Source organism: Malaya genurostris, chromosome 1, assembly GCF_030247185.1.
Source record: "Malaya genurostris strain Urasoe2022 chromosome 1, Malgen_1.1, whole genome shotgun sequence".
In the NCBI taxonomy this organism is placed as follows: domain Eukaryota; kingdom Metazoa; phylum Arthropoda; class Insecta; order Diptera; family Culicidae; genus Malaya; species Malaya genurostris.
The window spans coordinates 245,693-268,374 of record NC_080570.1 but is presented as its reverse complement, the minus strand read 5'-3'; the positions used below and the strand labels follow the sequence as shown (position 1 = coordinate 268,374).

Genomic DNA, 22,682 nt, shown 5'->3' with positions numbered 1-22,682 from the left:
GTCTGCAATAACTCATTCTGCGAAGTGTGGGTAGGGTGTAGTGACTTTATAAAATTATTAAAATGCAATTAAAAACAGTTTAGATGTTTATTATCGCAGAATGATTTGCTTTGCTTCATGTACAACATGTGTCTCCGTAGTATGAGGCTCGTAATTCATGAGTTGCAAATAGAAATGTAAATCAGCACTTGGACCGTCCATATTGCGGCTCTTTAAAATATATGTCTGTTCAAAAGAACAATAACTAAAAGGACTCGTCTGTAAGAGGCAAAAATGTAATAAATTAATCAAATCAAATTGCAAATATTCACGCCATTTAGCAGGAATTCAATCCAGATAGCAATTCCATTGCCAATGTAAGCACATTTTGCTAAGCGTCAACGTCTATTCCTAGCAAAGACCAAGGTGCGAATACTGATTCACCGGCATCCTATTGTTGAACAGCGTCTATCCTTCCCCACTTTCACCTTTCTCTAGGATTCGATTTTCCTCAGCATGGTGGACAAATTCACGCAGAAACAGTCGTACAGATTTCATATCAGCATCATCATCATCATCATCATCATCGTCGTCGTCGTCGTCGTCGTCGTCGTCCTTGTCGTCGTTGCCATAGTGGTTTGGAACTATAAGGACGAAAATGGTATACAATATGATGATTTAGTATCGTCAAAACCAAACTATTGTTGTTGATCTTGCTATTGAATAATCTGATGACGACGTGAAAATGTTATAGATATATTATGTATGGTTACAGCAACGAAATAATATCTTCAACACAAAACCGAACCAAGACGAAGAAATCCTTTTTGGAACAACGAATCCGTCCCACCCGCCGACACTTACATCTATTATGAGATATCAGAAGAAACAGGTTGCTTACACAAGATACGTTACTCATTGAACTGGTGGATAATTGTACGGTTCAGCGTCAAGGACCACGACACGGACACTAGCCTCACACCAAGTTCACTTGCGGCTTATTGCGATCTTGTAGGAATAAGCAACTCAGTTTAAATTCAATTATACTTAATCAAATCAATTGATAAATGCTGTTCCAGAATTGAACTAACCTATAGAAGAATACATCCAGCAAATTTCGGTCTCCTTCAATACAATGTGCCCATTAGAGGGAGCTAATCCATGTAACGTAAGAACTGAAAATGTAGAGGTACAAGCCTGTTTTCTTCTACCATGCGGGTATTCTAGAAACACTGCCAATGCTGTATTGTTTTCATAATAATCAGAAACGATTAATGTTGATTTATGGTTTGTGGCATTAACCGCAGGCATTTGACATGTGTGACCCGAACTACGTTATCATTTAAAATATCTGTTTTTTTTTTTTGCTGTACATGTTTGATCACATAGCGAAAGGTCAACATTTGTCTGCCAGAATTTTCCTCGATTCCAAAAACTAGTACCATACTAGACTGCCAAATATTCACAAGCACAAATAACGTAGAAGATGGAGCAGAATTCGATGATGGTCAACCACTTGGTGCCAAAGAGAACGGGTATTTCATAATTCATAAACATACTCGCCAAGAGCTAGTCAGCGAAACATAGAATAATTAATTGCTTATTTGAAACAACTTCGTTTATTTCTTGTTTTACAGTTGTCTGCACTGCTAAGAGCACTTTTGCGCAATGGATTTGGTTTTCATGGTGGGTGACGCGTCCTCTCTGGATTACCTCCCACTCCCGTTTCCTACTTTGATTCTTTTTTGTTCTCAGATCTCGGTACTACTCTCAGAGGATCAACACTGAGACATAAAAATTAATTACGTTTGGCAACAGAAGTTGTTTTTCGCCGCATCAAAAAGAGCAAGATACGTTTCGTTGAATCCCGTAAAAAAATAGCAAAACAAAAGTGGCTGAGACAAGAGGAAAAGCAAATGAGTATAAGAAAATAGGGAAATTGCTTTGTTAAAAAAAACTTTCTTACCAAAGATGCCATTTTACTGTGTTTACAAGCCGAAAGATCTGCTTGCTAATTTATCATTCCAGTAATAACCTTTTTCTTAGCAATGGATTTCACATCGACGCATAGAGTTTTGTACTGCCGCCGCAGGATTTGGTCCGGAAAAGCGCCGATGCTTTTGGTCTATTTCGAATCGAGTAATTATGATTACACGCTTCTTGCAGCTCACAACACAAACACCACATCTGACACTTAGTTTCACGTGGGTAACTAATTTTGAAAATAGCATGAAATCAAATTATTCATTTTCAAAATAAACTAGATGCCTTCCGCTGACGGAACGTTGGATGTGTATTTTCTGTACTAATTCTGACACACGAGAACGTTCGTGCATCAAGCCTGTAACTTAAGCTGAAACACTAATGTTAGAAACAAATGTCTGCCCCGGTATGGGTTGTCTTCGGTCGGCACAAAACCGATCGCTATGTTTATAATTTATTAAGACAGAAAACATGGGAAACTTTGTAGGTGTGTCACTTCATATACTAATATGTCTAGTTCCATCTTGTGGCTGTTTTTTTCTTTAAACTGATTAACTCCAAAGAAAAACAGTCTGTGTTGAATTTCCTTTGATGCACTTTTGCAAATATTATTGCGAAATTTGCACTCAGTCACATTTCAAGTCGAAATATTTCGTCAACGAAAGATAAACTATTCGGTTCATTTTGGCATATGGTATTGATTCCTTCTTTGGACCTAAGCAAAGATCTCGTTGGTAGAGATAATGAAATCAGTCAATTGTAAGATGAAAGTCCCTTCAAACAGAACAAACTCAATGAAACATTAGTGATATGAAAAACCTGTTTTAATCCACCTTGTGGTGAAATCATGTCTTTCTCCTCAAGGTTTATGTGGGAAACTCCGGAACCGGAAGTCGAATCCAGAAAAAAGTGAATATGAGTTATTAGAATCAAACGACAAAAATATTTGAAAATTAGTTATGAGAGAATTATTATGATGACTTCAATAATGAAAATCTGTTTGAGACAGTATATTCCATGAAACGTAGTACAAATTTTCGGATTTTAAATTTTAATATCAAGGCCCTGTTGGTACGCAAAAAAATTCCCATGCAGTCTTAATCTTAAAATGAAAAAAATGCATTTTTTGTCTAACTTTACTATGGGGCACCGTTTTCAAAGTTTCCCCTGTACAAGAATAGGTAGAACTTAATCGTGAATATCTCTTGTTTTAACATATTTAAGACAGCAACATAATTTCTTCTCCATACCTTCAGAAATGAAAATTTCTGAAAATGTGAAATTCACTGCAAAATTAGGCACGCGAAATTTCAACCGCAAGAATTGAACGAACATACAAATGCGGAATATTTTTAATCGACTGCTGTTTAGTCGCTGAGTTGTCGAGTTATAAACCGTTAGTATTGAAAATATTTGTTTTCATATGACTTTTTTACATGTTGTTCGTCGATCGCAACCATTATTTTACTTGCAGTATCATACAGTTAATCCAAATTTTCCGGTAATATTCAACATAAATGTATTTCTATTAAGTTTATAGGTATAGAATTCGCTAAGCTATGGAAAAATTTTCCGAAATGTGGAAAAACATGTCAGTTTTATTCATATTAACGTTATATAAATATGTATCTGACATTACCCACCCTGCTTTTTGTATACTAAATGTATTCTGCGCTATAATTGATTGAATTTTACCCGTTTCTTGAGAAATATGAAATCTTTTAATTTTTAGCCAAAAGAGCCTAAGCACTGCATGCAAAATAGAATAAAATAAAAAACCTGTTTTAATCCACCTAGTGGTGTAATGATGCCTTTCTCATGTACATATAATATTGTGGTATTCTATTCAAAAAAATTCTCTTCGAGTTTTGAAAGAAACCAAGAGATTGTTTATGCATAACATACAGAATAAAAGAGTGCTTTGATTGCGTAAGCCATCCTTAAGAAAACGAAATGGGATCACTATTATATGCACTTTCCGGAAACCAGGATAGCCGGAATCGGTTTGTTTAGTTGCCTACTGATAATGACTATCGATTTGTTTAGTTTTGAGACCAGTTTAGAAAATTTTTTACGTTTTTTGTTTCGCCGGTTTAAGTGACGGTGTACAATATTGAACACACTTTACCCTATAACTCCGGAAGTAGGATCCGGATGAAATTCAGGAATTCCGTATGGGACCGGAAGACCTTTCATTTGAATCTAAGTATGTGGAAATCGGTCAAACCATCGCTGAGAAAAGTGAGTGAGATCCATTTTTATATATATGACCACTATTTCCGGTACTTCCGGAACCGGATACCGGGAACCAGGATAGCCGGAATCGGTTTGTTTAGTTGCCTACTGATAATGACTATCGATTTGTGTAGTTTTGAGACCAGTTTAGAAATTTTTTTACGTTTTTTGTTTCGCCGGTTTAAGTGAAGGTGTACAATATTGAACACACTTTACCCTATAATTCCGGAACCGGAAGTCGGATCCGGATGAAATTCAGGAATTGCGTATGGGACCACGAGACCTTTCATTTGAATCCTAGATTGTCAAAATCGGTTCAGCCATCTCCGAGAAAACCTAGTGAGTTTATTTGACACATACACACACACATACATACACACACACACAGACATTGCTCAGCTCGATGAACTGAGTCGAATGGTATATGACACTTGGCCCTCCGGGCCAATTTTCACTGGTCGGTTTTTCAAGTGATTGCATAACCTTTCTATATGAGAAAGGCAAAAACACATTCCGCTGGTATTTCAAGTTGTCGTCTGCCAGATCCTGGTTTCCAATTGAGAATCAACCGAACGCGGAAGCATTTCAGAACGCTAATTACTGTGGAATGAGAAACTATGAATGATTTTTGATATTGTGCGCAATAATGAATTTAGCACACTTTTGTACAACATTTTTTCATGCAATTGTCGTTCTTCCGATTCTATTTTCAAAACAACGTTTTTGTGTTGCCAAAGTGTTCGTAAAAAATGGCATTGCGTTAGCGTTGATGATTTCATCTTTATATTGACTAATAAAATTATGTAACACATATACCATAGCTAGACTTTGCTGTGCCTGCATACCTTAGAGATATAAGATCCAAGCGTCATTTCTGTCTTTTTTGTTGCTAGTATAGAGTATTGATTAGAATCCCGGAGTGTTTGACATAATACTTTTACACGCTAGTGAACTATATAATAAGATAAAATGGCAAAAACTTAGGATTTCGCCGATATATTCGTCTAAGTGACGAAACTGGCAAATTGTTCTTTTTTCTAATCAACAATATTCTCAGAGATAACTGAATCGATTAATCGCGTGTTGTTTATTGTAGATACGATCGAAACCTTATTATCATCTCCCGAAATATGCGTATGCGTAGTTTGACAACAATCCGTTTATGCGTTTTAAAGTAAAAGTGGAACGTACAAAAATGAAAACAAACATTGACTTTCATATATCTAGATAGATTGAACATCATTGAAGAATTCGATTTTTTTTTAAATTAAGGAGATTGACTAAAGGTAACTAAAAATTTAATATTATACATCGAAAGAATTACGTGACTAAATGAAGCGTAAATCTATGTTACATCAGTCAAATTGACAAAGCGATTCACACAAAAATGAGTAATAATTCGGGGAAAATACTCTTTAATCAATATCTTGAAATTTAAGGCTTATATCATAAATCTATCGTGATGAAGTCTAGATAATTTAATTTAGATATGATTAAAACATAAAATCATATGTGCTGTTGCGTTAAAAATTAAGTCTCATATTTTTAAGTGAAACCTAAAAGAGCCTTCAAAAACATGAACAATTTAGCCAAAACACGTGTAATGAATTATTCTCTGCAATATACTAAAAATTATAGAAAATGCTGACAGAGGCACTTTAATACATACATACATTTCTCACTGTCTGATTGAGAAAATAATAACAAAACGAGCTACCATTCTAAACTATTTACCTATTTTCAGAAATTATTGCAACATTCTACAATCCATTATGGTAGCTAAATAAGCAGTAATAACTAAAGAAACTATTGTTATGGTATTGGTTTGCTATTCCCTTCTACTCAGGTTAGCATGCTTAGCATTTGTAGCAGGAAATTGAATATAAATTTATTTCTCTGTTCTTTATTTTACAGTATACTTTTAAAGCAAAAATAAGCATTAATTCAAATATTCATATTCAGGTCGGATAAATTTCATTTTTAAAGTTTGAATGGATTATGACAAACACTTCCGGTTTTAATGATATAGTCGTAAAAGTGACAGACGCTCGCAACTTTTCATATTTATCTTATTTGGTAATTTTCGTGTGGATCTGATTTTTGTCAAAAACTAGCTTAAGATCCGATTCTTCCAAACAATTTTCAAAAAAATCGAAAAAAAAAACTTTTTTTCTGTTAATTTCTAGAAAATACTCTAAGAAACGATGCAGAATTAGTCCCGAGGCCGACATGACCGAAAAATCGGTAGAATATCGCCAAGGCACGGTTCGTTACGAATAAAAACTTTGTTCGGCTTTTTCTCGAAACCATGTTTTGCCTTTCTCTATAGAAAGGTATTAGAATTGCTGGAAAACCCGACTTACGAACGGAGTTTCGGAGACCCATAGTGTTATATACCATTCGACTCAGTTCGACGAGATCGGAAAATGTCTTTGTGTGTATGTATGTATGTGTGTATGTGTGTGCACTTTTAGAAGATATTTATACGCGCTCAATTTTCTCAGAGATGGCTGAACCGATTTTAACAACCTTATGCTCGCTTGAAAGCTACTATCGGACCATTCATCAAGTTCGAAGACCAAATGGCTGTGACTGTTGGGTCCGGAGATATAATGGTATAAGTGACGTAACCGACAAAACACGCTGTTTTTACCGCTCTAATGTAAAATTAAGGGTGCCAATATTTTATGATCACCTTTTATTTCGTAAAGCGCTATTGTTCAAAAGTTTAAGCACCTCGAAAAAAGTCCTCATGCTAAATTTGAGCTAAATCGGACATATAAACAGCTAATCGGACATATGCAATAAATCGGGGTGCTGCCTAGCGGTTAAAGTTTGAAAATTTTCGATCTTGGGGCACCATCAACAAAAATTTTCGATTTCGGAAATTTCATGTACCTCCCCCATACATTTTTTTCCGCACTACAATAATTATTTTTCAACAGAAAATCATGTCTCAAAAATGACTTGGCTCCAAATAGCAACCTAAGTTGAACCTTTATAGTATCGGCATTTTCTATCGTTGTTATAAATTATTCAGAAATGAAGTTGGTTTGCAAATTTCATTGGTCGACTTATTAAAGTTGACCGCACGCATGTGTGAGTATGTGCATATTTCAGAATGCGTGCAAAACTGTTAGAAGGACTCCTCGTTACTCAAACGCAAAATTTTCTTGTATCTAAGCCGAGCATTTTCAAATATGCGTTGGCCAATTTGACTGCTGAACTTTGAAAAACATTTTCTTCTGTAGCATTTTTTGTCTCTTTTCGAAAAAACCACACATGCATAAAACGTCTTTGAAATGAATTCATTTTGATCGCGACTCTGCTGCCCTGATTATTTTATACCATCACTTGGTCTTGATCTCACGACATCCGAACGTTAAACATCATGATTGTCATAATAATAAGATTTTTTTCTTTTATTTTCAGGAAAAACTATTAAAAGTTAAAACCCTACGGACGTAATACCAGCTCGATATTGATGTTCCGACACCTCATTTAGAATCAGCTTTTACTGATTGTTTCTGGATTAGTTGATCATTGGAAATTATTTACTGCAGCGTACCAGGATCCTAAACTCGGACAAGCGTGTATGGATGTGATTTCGGTTATTAGTGGATTTTTCGTGCGATTGAGTGTGATTGCTAACATATATTGAGCAAATATTTTCACCCTATTCATCATCGAGTTGTATAATCCATCTTCAACACAATCACGCATGCAAGGCATAAATTCAGCAAAAAAGTCAATACACAATAAAAAGCTTTTGTGATAGTTTTCTAAAGCAAGTAAGCCTATTTTAAGAAAATAGTGAAAGTATTAAGTGGAAGTGTGCGAGTTTTAATGGTATCATCGTATAATCATCGTTGAATTCATGAGTTGTATGCAACTGTCATTAATCCCAGATGAATCAGATGGTTGATTACTAACCTCCTCGATAAACAGGAGCTGTGTGTTTGGATTTTGTGGAACAGCCTCTTGCTGCTTTTAAAGCAAAGTCAAAGATACAACCAAGCTTGAGCCTAAACCAAACTTTTCATAATGACGATGAGTACAAATAACTGTGAAAGTATGACATCATACTTTACAAATTCCTATATGAATTCAGACATGCACGGCCACTACCCTGGCACTGGTGTAGACGGATTAGATACTAGTCAGCAAATGTACCATCACAGTCAGAGCCATGCGGGTCAGGGAAATATGCCACCGTATCCGCGTTTTCCACCGTATGACCGGATGGGATATTACCAACAAAATATGGATCCTGCCGGATATGCGCGAGCCGATAGTCCATCGAGTCAGGTGGGTGGAGTGATACCTCAGCAAACCAACGGCAATCCCTTACAGCAAACCCAAGTACAACCTCAACAGCAGCAACCAATAGTTTATGCCAGCTGTAAATTACAGGCCGCAGTAGGTAATGGCCCAAATGGAATAGGAACATACGGTGCTGAAAATGGTTCGCCTCCATTGGAACAGTTAGGTCACCATATGAACACGGCTCAAATGACAATACCTCAGCATCACATGGCACACGCCCAGGGTCAGGTGAGTCTAAAAATCAACCCGGATAGACTTGATACGATACTACCATTGATATTAGGATTGTTTCTCGCCCGACCAGGTGCACCAGAACCCGCAGCACATGGGAATGTACACAAACGCTGGTGGTGGTCCTCCCGGAGTTGTACCGCAACAACCACCGAATATGATGCACCAGCAACCCCCGCAACTACACCAAGGACAGCAACCACCGCCAAATAGTCAAAATTCCAACTCTGGACTACAGTCTCCACTTTACCCATGGATGAGGAGTCAGTTCGGTGAGTTTTCTTTTTAAGCGCCACATAAGATTTACGGTTGTCTATTAATCATACCACATCACTTGACACGGCGTTATTAGTCATTAGAATTCTTTAACAAAGCTAAGTCATAGCGGAAAGCAAAAATTACTTGGGCCGCAATACCAAACGAACGGACTCAAACGAAGAAAAAGAAAATTTGATCTAAATTAATAATCGCTTTTCTCTTTTCGGAGGCCTTTCATACTTTCTACAATTTTTGGGTGGAAACCGTCCGGAAATGGAGTTCCTATGGAGTTCCGTGTTCTTTATGGGTTTGTTTGAGATGTATTTTATAGTAATGGATTAATGTACATTACTCATTAGAACAGAAACAGACATGAAAACTAAACAAAAATCCTTAAAATATAGGCTCATATTACCGTTGCATACGATATTGCATGCACGAAATACAACATTATGAAATCTAGGACGCCAGAGTGTCCACTGCGTCCATACACGTTTGCTCGACTGTCCGAATAGTTGAATAGTTAGAGTTAAAAAAATGTTTTAAACAGTTATACAGCTATGTTTTGAATGATTGATATGATACTTGCTAGTAAAATTCTCGTTACGAAATAATGCATGGCATATATTACCCCAGCCGTCAGTAATGAAAAGTAATAGAGAGATTTTGATAGAAAGACGAGTCGCCACTGCCCGTCATTCAAGTCGATAAATGAGTGTTTATATTTCAACTATATATTTATGTTTAAATCTCCCGAAACTTCAATGCTTTCCCACCAGAAGAACTTGCAATAGAATTCACATTTGAACAATAAGAAGCCAGAAACAGTTCAAGATATTTTTCTTTTCCTGAGTTAATTTTGTTTTAATTCCTGGCTTAGTTTTTTTTTTGTGCTGTCCTTTCCTGCCTGAGCTTCAATTTATTTTCGCCTGCAATACGCGGAAGAGTATTTTTCTTTTTGACAACATCAACACAAAAGACGATAGCGGAATTCAAGAAACTCAAGTGAAGATGAATGGAAAAATATTAATTTTAATTTCAAACCATCTTTGGACTTCACGCTTTTTAAAAAATTGCCGAAAATTTGCACCTCTGCGTTTCAAAAAAGAGCAAAGCAATGCACGAATAGTTCTTTATTTCTAGCCATGTTCGTGGGGAGGGCTCATTTGTCTGATACGAGTAGCGTTCCGCGGGAATCAGGAACTGCAAAAGTGTGTTTTGATACAATTAAAAGTCAATAACTGCACACCCAGCCACGTAAGTCCACATCATTATTTCAAAACGAAATTATTTTTAAATTAACGTAACTTTCCCTCCATGAGAATCTGGATTCATGAAGTTGATAATAACACAGCGGATGTTGAATTTCATTGCCCTTCACTCACGCTTTTAATTCACCTGAGGAGATGTACGGATGAAAAGGAGGAAAATGAAACTAAAATGGCTTCCTAATGATTTTTTAATTTTAAGGTTCCCAAACCAGTCATCTTCTGTCGGTCGGTCCCGGTAATACAACCGGCATTATGAAACAGGCAGTAGCCTCAAACTCAGTCAGTTCTTCATCTTTGTGGCTCGGAGCGGAGGGCAAAACCATCGTCAGACTCTCATTTAATTTTGATTGACAGGTTTAAGCATTATTGCACTACTTTAGAGAAAAAAAACACGACAATTAATCATTTGTAAGTCATTTTTGAATCGCACTTATACGTTCCTTTAGAACAAAGATTCTATAACTGAATGAAATAGATCTCATTGGTTGCTTCAGAAATAAAACCGAATCCAACCAATAACAAAAAACCAAGGTGCCATTATAGTTTTTGTTGAACTTTTTGACCATGAATGTTTATTCTTTCGCACAAATGCTGGAATACGAATTGTGCGTACTTAAACGATATATTGTGCGTGTCGTTTAAGTCACAATAAAATTTATTTTCACTCCTACGAATGATTTATTATCAATTTTTGTAACTAGGTGTGTCAAACCCTACAACAGGACATTTAAGCTTCTATATATAAACATTATTTAATTTAGTCGCCATATTTCCTTTCTGTCGTTATTTTCAGTAGATAGCGGAGGGAAGGAACAAATGGTTTTAAAGGATTTTCAAAATTAGTTATATTTCACTTATACAACTATTATATTACATTTGTGTATTATTTAAAACTACTTTATAGAGAATAATTAAACACACTATAAAAATCATTGATACAAATTCATACAAACTTGACCTTCATATATTCCTCAAATATTGTGAAGTTGTGAGAAATCACAAAGATCATGCAAAATACGTCGTTGGCATCTTGGTTTATAGATTTTTAAAACCGCTCGCTAAACTCCCTGACTTATCACTGAAGCATTTCAAGTGCGCAGACTTTCGAAACCTGTCTGTACATGTTTGAAAATTTGACCTGGCATTTCCTGGTACGAAGTAGAAATCTTTTATATTTCTAACTTGATAATTTTCCAAAGACGATAAATTTTCTAACAGATCTGTATGTTCATTAATAATTTAGATTTCCTCACAACCTATCTTCTTCTTTAGATGCAGTCATCTTACCTTAACCATTCATTTTATATGCAGAATGGTACAGAGTTAAAATGAGTTAATCGTTGATTAAAGGTCGACCAATCCGCATAATAAGTTGATGACCTTACCAATATGATTGATACTATTGGTACAATGACCTTAGATGAATTCTAAGATAATATAAATTCTTGAATGAAAGTTACAAGTGTCACAAATTTTCACGGTCTGTTTGGAATGATTTTTTAGCTACAGCACTCGGTGAGTAGTTAATCATAAAGAAACAATTTGGCAATATTTGAACAAACAGTTTTATCAATTCTTCTTATGAATCTGAACGTTTACATTTGACAAACTTCCAAAATGATTAGTGTTACCGCTAAAAAAATCAATTTTATTAAATACGGTAACGATATCTCCATTCATCTAAGCTCCAGTCCTCATCTCGTAAACTAAAACCATTGGTTAGAGTGAGATCTGCTGTCTCTGTTCGAGCCACTGGCTCAAACGGTAAGATGAAAATAGCTGCAGTCGATTCGAGTTTTCGCATTCTATAACCGCAGTATTGCAATTTTTTCGAGCTATTGTATTCGATTGTATAAAAAATTGTCGATTGAAAGTAGAATCATTTTCTAAACAAAATAGCGACTATTGGTACAATAGCCCTACGTATTGAGTGCTATTTAAAAATTAAATGTTCGTTTCTGAGCACTTTGAGTAGCATGAAATGTGGACCCGAATTTTCTGAAGATGTTTTTGTGATGTGATGTGATGTGATGTGAAGTGAAGCCACCATCAGTTCAAGGACTTGCCAGTGGATGCGGGTAGACTTACAGTAGCCCCGATATGACTCATCCATTCACCTTCTTACTATAGCTGTTACCGAAAAGCGAACAAAAAGGGTTGGGCGGATACGTAAGTAGAGTCACTTACTCGTATTCCGCGGGAATAAAAGATGCTCTTCCAACCATAATATCCAGTGCATGGATGAAGCATATCGCTATACATGCTTGAACCCGCCTGATGGTTTGTTTGAGAAGGGCGCGTCAGACTCATTTCAAACCTTCAGAAGGAAACAAATTTCCTTCAAGTGACTTGGGCTGGCTATCCACAATCCCTCGTCCAGTCATCAATTCGTCCGATGCCCTGATGCTCCCTCCCCTTTACGTGATAAATGTTTTATATTGATAAATACAATGAAAAATAGTGTAATGAAATTAATATAACATAAAATGATAGATGATAGATTACAAAATAATATAATGTAACATAATATACTATAATATAATACAATGTCATACAATATAATATAATATATTATAAAACAATATATAAAATAACAGTTGATGTAGAGTGTTATTTATGCTCTTCTATCTTCGCAATACTGCAGGAAGTAGAATATTTCTCTTCTAATAACAATACTAATATCCACATCTATAAATAATATATGTTATTATTATCGATGACGAATTAATAATAATAACAATAGTGATAACTACAATGAAAATAATAATGAAAAATAATATAATATAGTACAATGAAATATATACTAAATAATACAATGAATAAAAAGATATGTTGCGATATGCTATGATATTCTATTACTTGAATTTATATGTCATTTCTCATCCTCTCATTCTGCCATCAACGCATTCCATCGACCAATTGTCACCACAGACACACGTGTAGGCATGAAACAGGAACCAGTGAGGACCAAGCTCATCTTGTGACGACCTTGATATTTAGTTAAATGTTACTTTAAAAATGATAACTTATAAGGGAAACAAATTTATATTTTGCGCATAGGTACGTAGTACTACTCATAATAAACCCTATAATATAATATAATACAATATAATATAATATAATATAATATAATATAATATAATATAATATAATATAATACAATATAATATGATATTAAGCAATGCAGTATAATACCATACAACATAGTATATAACCACATAAAATAGTGTAAGACGATAATATATGAAACAATATGCTATTATACAATATAACAGTTAATGTCGCAGTGTAAGTTACGCTCTTCTAATAATAATAATAATAATAATAATAATAAAAATAATAATAATACATGATGTAATAAACAACAGAAATATATGTTGTAATATACTATGATAAACATTGCACTTTGGGATGGGCTTCTACCTACAAGCCATTTCGCACCCTCTCATTCTGCTACTAACGCAGAAGGCGATAGCACCCAGTCGACGCCGTTCTATTGACCAAATGTCATCATAGACGCTCGGGGAGGCATGAGATAGGGACTTGTGAGGACTTAGTTATCTCACCATTTGACGACCGAATTTTCTGAAGATGTTTTTGCAGTATAAACTTCTTTGAAATGCTGTAACTTCTCTACACTTTTTTAACCAATCCTATTTTACTTACACCAATCACTGTACCTTAAAAACTGGAACGGTTTATTTTTCAAAGGGCTTTATCTTCATTGATGCTCACCGATTTGTATAATTTATCAGAATCAGAACTAATTGGCTCAAGTGGCACGTTCCCCTTCCAAAATGGTTTGTATTAAAATTTATTACGATATCACAAGCAAAGCAAAATCTTTGCTTTGCCAAATGGAATTTCAATAGATTTCGAAGCCGATTCATAGCGTACAGTATCACTTCATGGCTAGAACTGCCATCCTACTGACACTAAGAATTCTTCCAGGTCGGGGCTCAAATATACGACAACTGGCTTCTAAGATCAGCGCCCTATGCATTGAACCACCAATCCGCGATAACATACGATTTTTGTTATTGGGAAACATTCGTAATGATGCTAAAGATGAAATTTTAAGTTTCAAATTTTTACTTGAATATCTTCACAAAATTGCACGCAATTTTTTTACAGTATTTGCTTTTCAGCTCAACAAAATCGACCAACGTTTAAATCCAAGTCTGTTAGTTTACATTAATCTAGACATTCCAAATCTATAGAAGCAAAAATTACCAAAATTAAAAAAGGAGTCACCGTTCCGTACGATTTTAAACTCATGAATTTCCATTGCATACAAATATGAACGCAAGCGCTCATGATCGATTCGTGGTCCGAATTTCAACTTATGTAAACGACTGTTTAGTTATTTACACGCATTACTACGGCAGGAGCTACATGGACTTTTTATTATGATACAGAGATGTAGACAAAAAGTCGTTTACACAAACATATAGATAACTACATTAATATTTGACGGATTTCAAAAAGTTTGTCGAACTAGTTTTATCAGCAGGTATCAAGGTAACAATGCATTTATTGTTTTTATGTTCGAAAACCTTTACAATATAAAATTTGTTACAAAACTATGAATAACTCGAAAAATAAACATGTGATCCCGAAACCATTAAATAACGTATTTATTGAAGAGAAGACGTTTCATTTGGAAATAGTTTAATGGAAATCACTCTTGCCATCTTAGAGATGTAGACCTTTTTGTGGATATACATACAGACAAATTAGCATATCCACTATTAACGAATATAACGATAAATTTTGTTTTCGACCAAAACTTAACGTGAAAGAAATCGTGAATCACTTTCACCTTCCTGTTTTAAAAATCTCAAATTCGTGAAAACACTTCATTTTATTTCATACGTTGAACATAAATATAGAGCTTAGATAATTTTCTTCACCTCAAAATGGGCACATCAGCCCAAAATTTGAAAAAACAATTAATTTTATTGAAAATTTTCATAGAATAATTGTTAACTACATGAATATAAAATGAAAGAAAAAAAAAGTGGACATCGGTCATTAAACATATTTTATATTTTAGTCAAGATCAACAATAATCTCAATTAATAGTAAATATATTATTCATAATTCCATACATCCATATGTAAAGTATATTAACTCAATAACTGAAGAACAGTTTCAACCAAGGAATCGACATTGATTTTCTTTCCGTGTTACTTCTAGAAAGTCAACTGCCAACACGTACGTAGTAGGTAGCAAATTTCTATTGCAGCAGACGGTACCGCAAAAAGGATTCCACATGGTGCATGCCGTCGTCACAGCAAATTTGCTCTAGTTTTAACTGATTGCTTTTATGCTGGTGGGTTTACTTTTCAAACCTATTTCTAGAAGGATGACCCCTTGCGGCGTTTAGCCTATCGTATTTTGCATAACCGTAGAGTTTGATTTTGCAAGCCTAGATCATAGTTGTGAAATTGGTCATATATTCTTCACCCAATTCTTCTTGGTTACCTTCTGTTTAAGGGCGAAGACTTGCATTCGATTGTTTGAATGAATGCTCTGTTATTTATGGAGTGATTTACAATATGCCTCAAACAGTTTGAAATGCAAATTTCCTTTTAAAACTTGCACATTTCGAACTAACTTTCCCGTATTTGATAACGCTTCATGAAGGTGACATCAGTTCTGTCTGACATTAACAGTGACACGGTGTTCTACAAAGTCTAACAGTGTGACGGGCCATGGTGCAACCTTTAAAGTATAAATTCTGTCGATTAATTTCAAGATTATTGTGAAATATTCACCTTACATTGTGAAACAGTATATGGTATGTAGTGTAGCCTAAAGTCGCATCAGCGAAAACGAAGATATGTGATGTGTCTCCAGGGAGCAAGCTCGATCAACCCCTCAAATGTGGTCACTAATCGAAGTGTGTATATAAATGGCATATTAGTCATTTGCCGGGCTGCATCTTAGAAGGAGAAGCTCGCCCAAGATTGTGTAATATTGGGTAGACATATAATTTCAAACTCAATACAAAACGATTGCTAGTGTACAAAGTATAATATTGCTGAAATTCGTGAACAGCTTATTGAACAAACCAGATTCCATAAGGATTTAAGGTGAGTAGCGAAGTTCATTGAAACTTTTCCTACACCCACCATGATTGGTCTTGGATCCAATCAACCACATTTATCGAGTATACAATTTATGTTGACGCCTACTGTTAGCCCAACTAGAGGAAATAATATCCCCATCTAAGGCTTAAGAAGCTGTCGGAGAATCGAGAAAGGAAATCCTGAAAAATATCTTTTGATTGTATTTCAGATGTGGATAAATGGGAGTACAACACTTCATGTGTAAGCTATAAATGTCATAAAGAAGGAAAGCATTGAAAAGAACCACACAAATCTCATATCGATCAACGTAGATACGGTATCGAAGAACTAACAAAATCCTATAAGAGCAGACCAACTACGAATCACACCCACTCAACATTAAAAATGCGTTGGGACATTTTTCACTGACTTGAAAACCGTGGAAATGAATGAAAAACTTCCACACAGATGCCGCCGAACAGTTGAGCACACTTTTCCGCTTTCTTTCCTTTCAAAAGTGTGATACATATTCGAATCCAAATAGTAGAGATGCCAAAAGCGGGAAAACGAGATAAACAAAGAATAAATTCTACTTTCCCTCGAGTTTACTGTCGTGTTGAGATGAGTCGGGAAATGTTTGAAATATTAGATTTTTCCTTTCACATGTCTCCCTTGAAAGAATCAATTTTTCAAACTATGCATCGAAAGAAAATCATTTCTCATAGAAGGCGGCCTTGAAACGTGAGAACGCTATGACTAGAGATTCTTACTCAATAGATATGATTCGTTGATGACTGACACTAACGAAAATGATGGAAATTGCTTGCTGGAAGAACTTTTGTTTTGAAAATTTAAATATTGCCCTCTAATTCTCGAGACTACTACAAACGATCGTAATTGAAATCCTCGCCATGCGCTGAAAATGCAAAGCTGATAAAGGTGAAATTTATTATTGATCGTTATCTTCCTTCTCTTCTTTTGAGCTTGAAAACTGTGTAGGCCTGCGGCCCTTTGAGTGCTGTGACAAAAGCAATGAGGGTTCCGTTTGTACAATTTCTTCTCGTATAAATTTTCCAGCGGTTCTCATAATATTATCCACAGCACAGCACAAATCAAGTTAGTGGAAAACGGCGGCAGTTGTTTTAGAATTACGAGCCACTTGTTGACGAGACATTTTCAATTCCCCGTTTTTCTTGGACGAATTTTCGCTATCGTGAAGGTAAACTAGATACACGTTTTGGTTTGTAAATTACACACCAAATTGAAATGTGTTCTAGAACCGTTCCAAGCCACCGAGTTTTGATTGACGCTCAGCATCATTAATTATTAATTGTTGTTGAATTGTGCATCATTTTTTCTTCGCTCCTTCGCCAGATATAAATTTGAGTTCAGCGTCTCCTTGAATTAAGAGATTAAAACTGAAAACCCGAAAATACATTTTCTCATATTTACTCATTCATCGTTTCCTAAATGCTAAATCGCCTTTTGGTGGAGGAATAAAATTTCAATTTATAATAACCATTAATTTTCTCCTAGATGGAATGTTGATCCGACTGAGGCAGAAAAAGAATAATACAAATAATAGAACAAAAGGTTTCCTTATCAGCATTTTCGAAGATGATTTTTCACCTTTCGATAAACCTAATTCCAAGTATGAAAATGGAAGAGAAAATAGTATGCATTGAACCCACGAGGATTGTCTCGTGAACCGCAGGAGGTTTCACTTCAGCTCATTCCTGCGAGCAGAAAAGACACAGGAACGTGGATGAAGGTAATTTCCATGCCTCCATCGGCACCGCTAACCGGGCATCGATGAAAAATTACGCTAAGAGACGGTTTGAAAAATGTCTTAATTTCAATTCCAACATTATCATATTATTTAGAGATTTTTTATATAGAATTCTTTACAAGCCAGTGATCATTTTGCTGGTCTCAACGGTGTACGTTCGTGTCGCTGTTGGGATAGTTTATTGTTAACTTTTTCTCTTCTTGTTTGCTTTTGTCAGGCCAGTAAGTCGCTTGCGACACACCTTCGCGTTTATTTTTTACAAGCTATAAGTCGGCGCTCTTATCGTATTCACCTACCATCAACTCAAAGCTGATGCCAAACCATAGTTCCACTTTATAATAGCCCAATGAAAAATTATTCCGATGTTTTTGTTTGTCATTCGAATCTATCATGTAATTTTGGCATTGATATTGTTTGGCTACGGTGATTCGAGTTTGTTCTTTTCCGTAATATTATCGCTGGTGCAAAGCTTTTTGGAAGCTAGTAATTTTTGAAAGTATGCTAGCAAGAGATCTTATGAACCATACTCAGAGATACGCATTAAATATCAGTTTGTTTGAAACAGAACATAAAACATTTATAACCCCACTTAGCACCATAGAAAACAAAAAAGTCGCAGGAAATTGAGATGTAAAGTAGAATTTATTGCAATCATTAGTTACATACATGGAACATACTCAATCTCGTACGCATCCACTTTTACTCCCATGCAGGTCGTATCCCTACGTTGGTACATAAGAATACCTTATTTATTTTTTATTTAAGAGTCGATTTTTTCTGCAAGCTTGATCACTTATTTCTGTGACAAAACTTTGCTCATACGTTGAGTAAAAATGGTTTGGTTAGTTTTACATTACAACAAATCAATTCGAAAAAGTATCTATTGCACCTTTCGTCCGTTTCGTCTTTCTCGAAACCGTCGGAAACTTATAGTTTAAAGAGCTGAACTTCGATTAACATTATTTACTTCAAAAAGATTTCCTGCCTTAAGACTAATGTATCTGTGTTACAAAATCCACAATCTTTTATGAAAAAATTTCGTCTTTTCTGAGATTTGCTCGAAAAGGTAAAACATGAATAGATGGATTGGACGAAAATATAAATAATTCAAGCTACTGTCATAACTGTAGTTACAAAGTCCTTAGTAACAATTTAAAAAGTTCAATTAGAATTAGTTATACCATCTGATACTTCCACTTTATTGGTATTGTTTTGAAAAAATATAATGAATGTCCTGCTTCATGATGATTCATGCGTGTAATTTTTATAAAGAAGTTAATATGATAATTTGTACATTCAGTTATGTGGTATTTATTAAAACATTTTATGTATGAGGATTATGGGGCGGGTAGGGTCTAACGCTTTTTAAATATCATTCACTTCTCTTAATATTTTCTAATAGAAAAACATTTCAAGAATATTTCTTCAAATTTTCATGCCGATCGGAACAAAAATATAGACATTATCTTTTCTTATCTCATACTGCGAATAGGCAAGAGCTCGGTGCACAGGCCCAAGAGTTCTGCTTCGATTGACATACAAATTTTATATAACATTCTTGAAATATTTTTTTGTAACAAAAAATATGATTTCACGAAAGTGTTAAACCCTATGCATCCACTAGAAATATAAATTTTTTCCTTCGATTTTATAGACAATAATCTTTGAAAGCGTTATTCTCGATAGCAGGTTTGGAAAGATCGTGTCCATAGTCATTCAAAAACTACTTCACCAACTTTTTTAAAATTCTTCACACTCTTTCTACGTGTAAATTACTAGACCCCAACGAATCGTAATTTTGACTTTAAACAACCACCAAAACTTTAGAAAATTGAAAAGAAAATCAAACAGAAACGTTGGGGTCCGGAGAAACCACCTACTGTAACAATGCTGCTTTGTTTTGTTGATTTCTGATAAGTTTGCACTGAGATACAGTGGACACAAAACATGATTTTTCAGAAGCATCCTCAAAAGTACTTCTTCATCGACTTATTTCTCAATATTTTTCCACGAACAACTTACAAAATGTTGTTCGAATGATGCGTTGTATTATGAAAAACATTTGAATTGACCTTGTTGAACGAAAGTTCTAAAACAAATTCGCAAAAATGATTTCCTTATTTTACCTCTATGATTAATACACAGTTCGAAAAAATCTTGTAATTTTACATCTTATAAGATGCACATAATCGGAGCGTCATATTTCGCACAAATTTTTATTCAAGAACATGTAAAATTATGTGATTTGAAAATTACATGGCTTGAATTCAACGAAATAAAAAACAAAAGTTCGTTAGCAGCATCGCGACTTTAACCGGGAAACATCAGATCACAAGCACATCGGTTACTCGACTGAACCACGGAGCTCATATCTGTTCGTTGAATAATTGATTCATGTAAATCCAAACCGTGGCACTTGGTAGCCGAGTACAAATTACATTTGGAGCTTGTAAAATTTTGTGCGAGTGGAATATTGCGTCATTTGAAAAATTAAGTAGTTATGAATTGTACCATTTGTAGAATTCTGTCGCCAGTAAAATTCATAATTTTTTTCTGTGTACAGAAATTTTCGAATATTCTTAAAACACTTGCGCTGTTTACAAACACTACAAACAGCAGGTAGAACGTGTTCCCAATAAATTGAAAAGTATGGCAGAAATTTCACAATTCCCAGAGAATACGGTAACTGATTATTAATACAAACTTGATATACAGGGTCCGGCACTCGAAGTGTAACCAATTAAAAAGGCCATAAATTCAGTTTGGAAAATTACTTTTACTTAATTCAAAGTACAAAATGTGTAAAAATAATACAAAATTCAGAATCAATTCACTTTTGCTCGATATGACCACCTTTTGCCTTGACTATGGCCTTGAGACGGTCAAAAAACGAATCGCAAGCTGCCGAATGTGACTTGAAGGTATTTAGGCCCACTCGCGGACAATAACTTTTTTCAGCGCCTCGAGACTGGTGTATCTTTTAGTTCGGACTTTGCTCTCCAAAATGGCCCAAAGAGAATAATCCATTGGATTCGCATCTGGTGAATTCGAGAGCCATTGTGTGGACGTGATGAAGTTCGGAACGTTGTTTTTCAGCCATTCTTGGTTCACTCGAGCTTTGTGAGACGGTGCCGAGTCCTGCTGAAACGTCCATGGTCTGCCACCGAGATGTTTGTCTGCCCACGGCTTCAAAGCAACCTCCAGAATACTTTCCCGATAATATGTCGCATTTACCTTGACGCCAGGCTCGATGAAAACGATTGGAGAGCGCCCATCTGCGGTTACAGCGGCCCAAACCATTATCTGTTGCGGGTGATGCCTCCTGGTGGCCAATCGATGACTCAAATTCTCGTATGAACGGTCGGTCAAGTAAACCCTATCGTTTTGAGAGATTACGAATTGCTCAATTGGAAAAATTGTCACGTCAGAAAATACAATGTTCGGAAATTGACCGCTTTCGGCCAAACGAAGCAACTCCTTCGCTCTCTTAAGTCAAGATTTTTTTTCGCGTTCACTTTTGGCAAAATGCTTTCTTGCGCTTGTAAACAATACAACTCCGAACTGTCATTTAGCAAATTTCTAGAGAGCTGATGCCCGTGCGTCAGCTGCGCTAGCGGTCTGAAGTTGGTTACACTTCGAGTGCCGGACCCTGTACTATTTAACTATACAATTATGGATTCATCCATCCATTTGCAGAATATCAGTAGCATAATTTGATACTAAATGAAACAAGTATATATTTCTGAATAATATATGTTTGCATACTACATATAATATGATAATATAATATATATTGATTTTTATTTATTAAAAATATTAGTTTTATTATTATTATTATTATTATTATTATTATTATTATTATTATTATTATTATTATTATTATTATTATTATTATTATTATTATTATTATTATTATTATTATTATTATTATTATTATTATTATTATTATTATTATTATTATTATTATTATTATTATTATTATTATTATTATTATCATTCTTTCAATTCCATTATTTATTCCTTATATTATGCACAGATACGTATTCCGGCCACTAATTGTGAGTTCAGACATAGAAGAAGCATAAAAGTAGTAGACGAAACAATTTTCTATACAAACACGAGGATCAACGAATTTTCAAATTTAACGGCAGACTGAGCTCAATTCTAAAAACAAATAAAAACGTTAGAAATTTATTCTTTCAGGTACTCACGAGACAATTTTATTAGAAAAGATTTACACAGGCTCAAATATATTGAAATAAGACTATCTAAACCAGCAACTTTATAGGCAAAAATCTGATCAGAGACTACACATTTTTAGTTTCATTACCTTTTCTTCGCTTACCTCTGCGAATAACATTACTGGAAACAATCATTCAATAAAATTAATCATATGAACGAATTGTATAAATTTTGCCATACTTTACATACATATTTACAATATCAGTAGCCATTTTTGTTTGACTCAGCTAGTCGTCAAGATACAATAAAAACTTCCACATTTAACGTAAATGAGACTACAAGAACACCACGAGA

At 34.9% G+C, this 22,682-nt stretch overlaps 1 protein-coding gene across 5 annotated transcripts in view; it reads left to right on the top strand.

Moving 5' to 3' along the window:
• LOC131428814 (homeotic protein antennapedia) overlaps window positions 1-22,682 on the top strand; it is a 128,856-nt gene that overhangs the window by 102,990 nt on the left and 3,184 nt on the right. For 4 of the 5 annotated variants that reach the window (XM_058592861.1, XM_058592856.1, XM_058592868.1 and 1 more), the window contains 2 exons: window positions 7,630-8,751; window positions 8,807-9,026. In XM_058592861.1, coding sequence (XP_058448844.1) covers window positions 8,242-8,751; window positions 8,807-9,026 — 730 coding nt within the window. In that variant the 5' untranslated portion in view covers window positions 7,630-8,241. The remainder of the gene's footprint in view (window positions 1-7,629; window positions 8,752-8,806; window positions 9,027-22,682) is intronic. The other variant, XM_058592873.1, reaches the window with a different exon arrangement.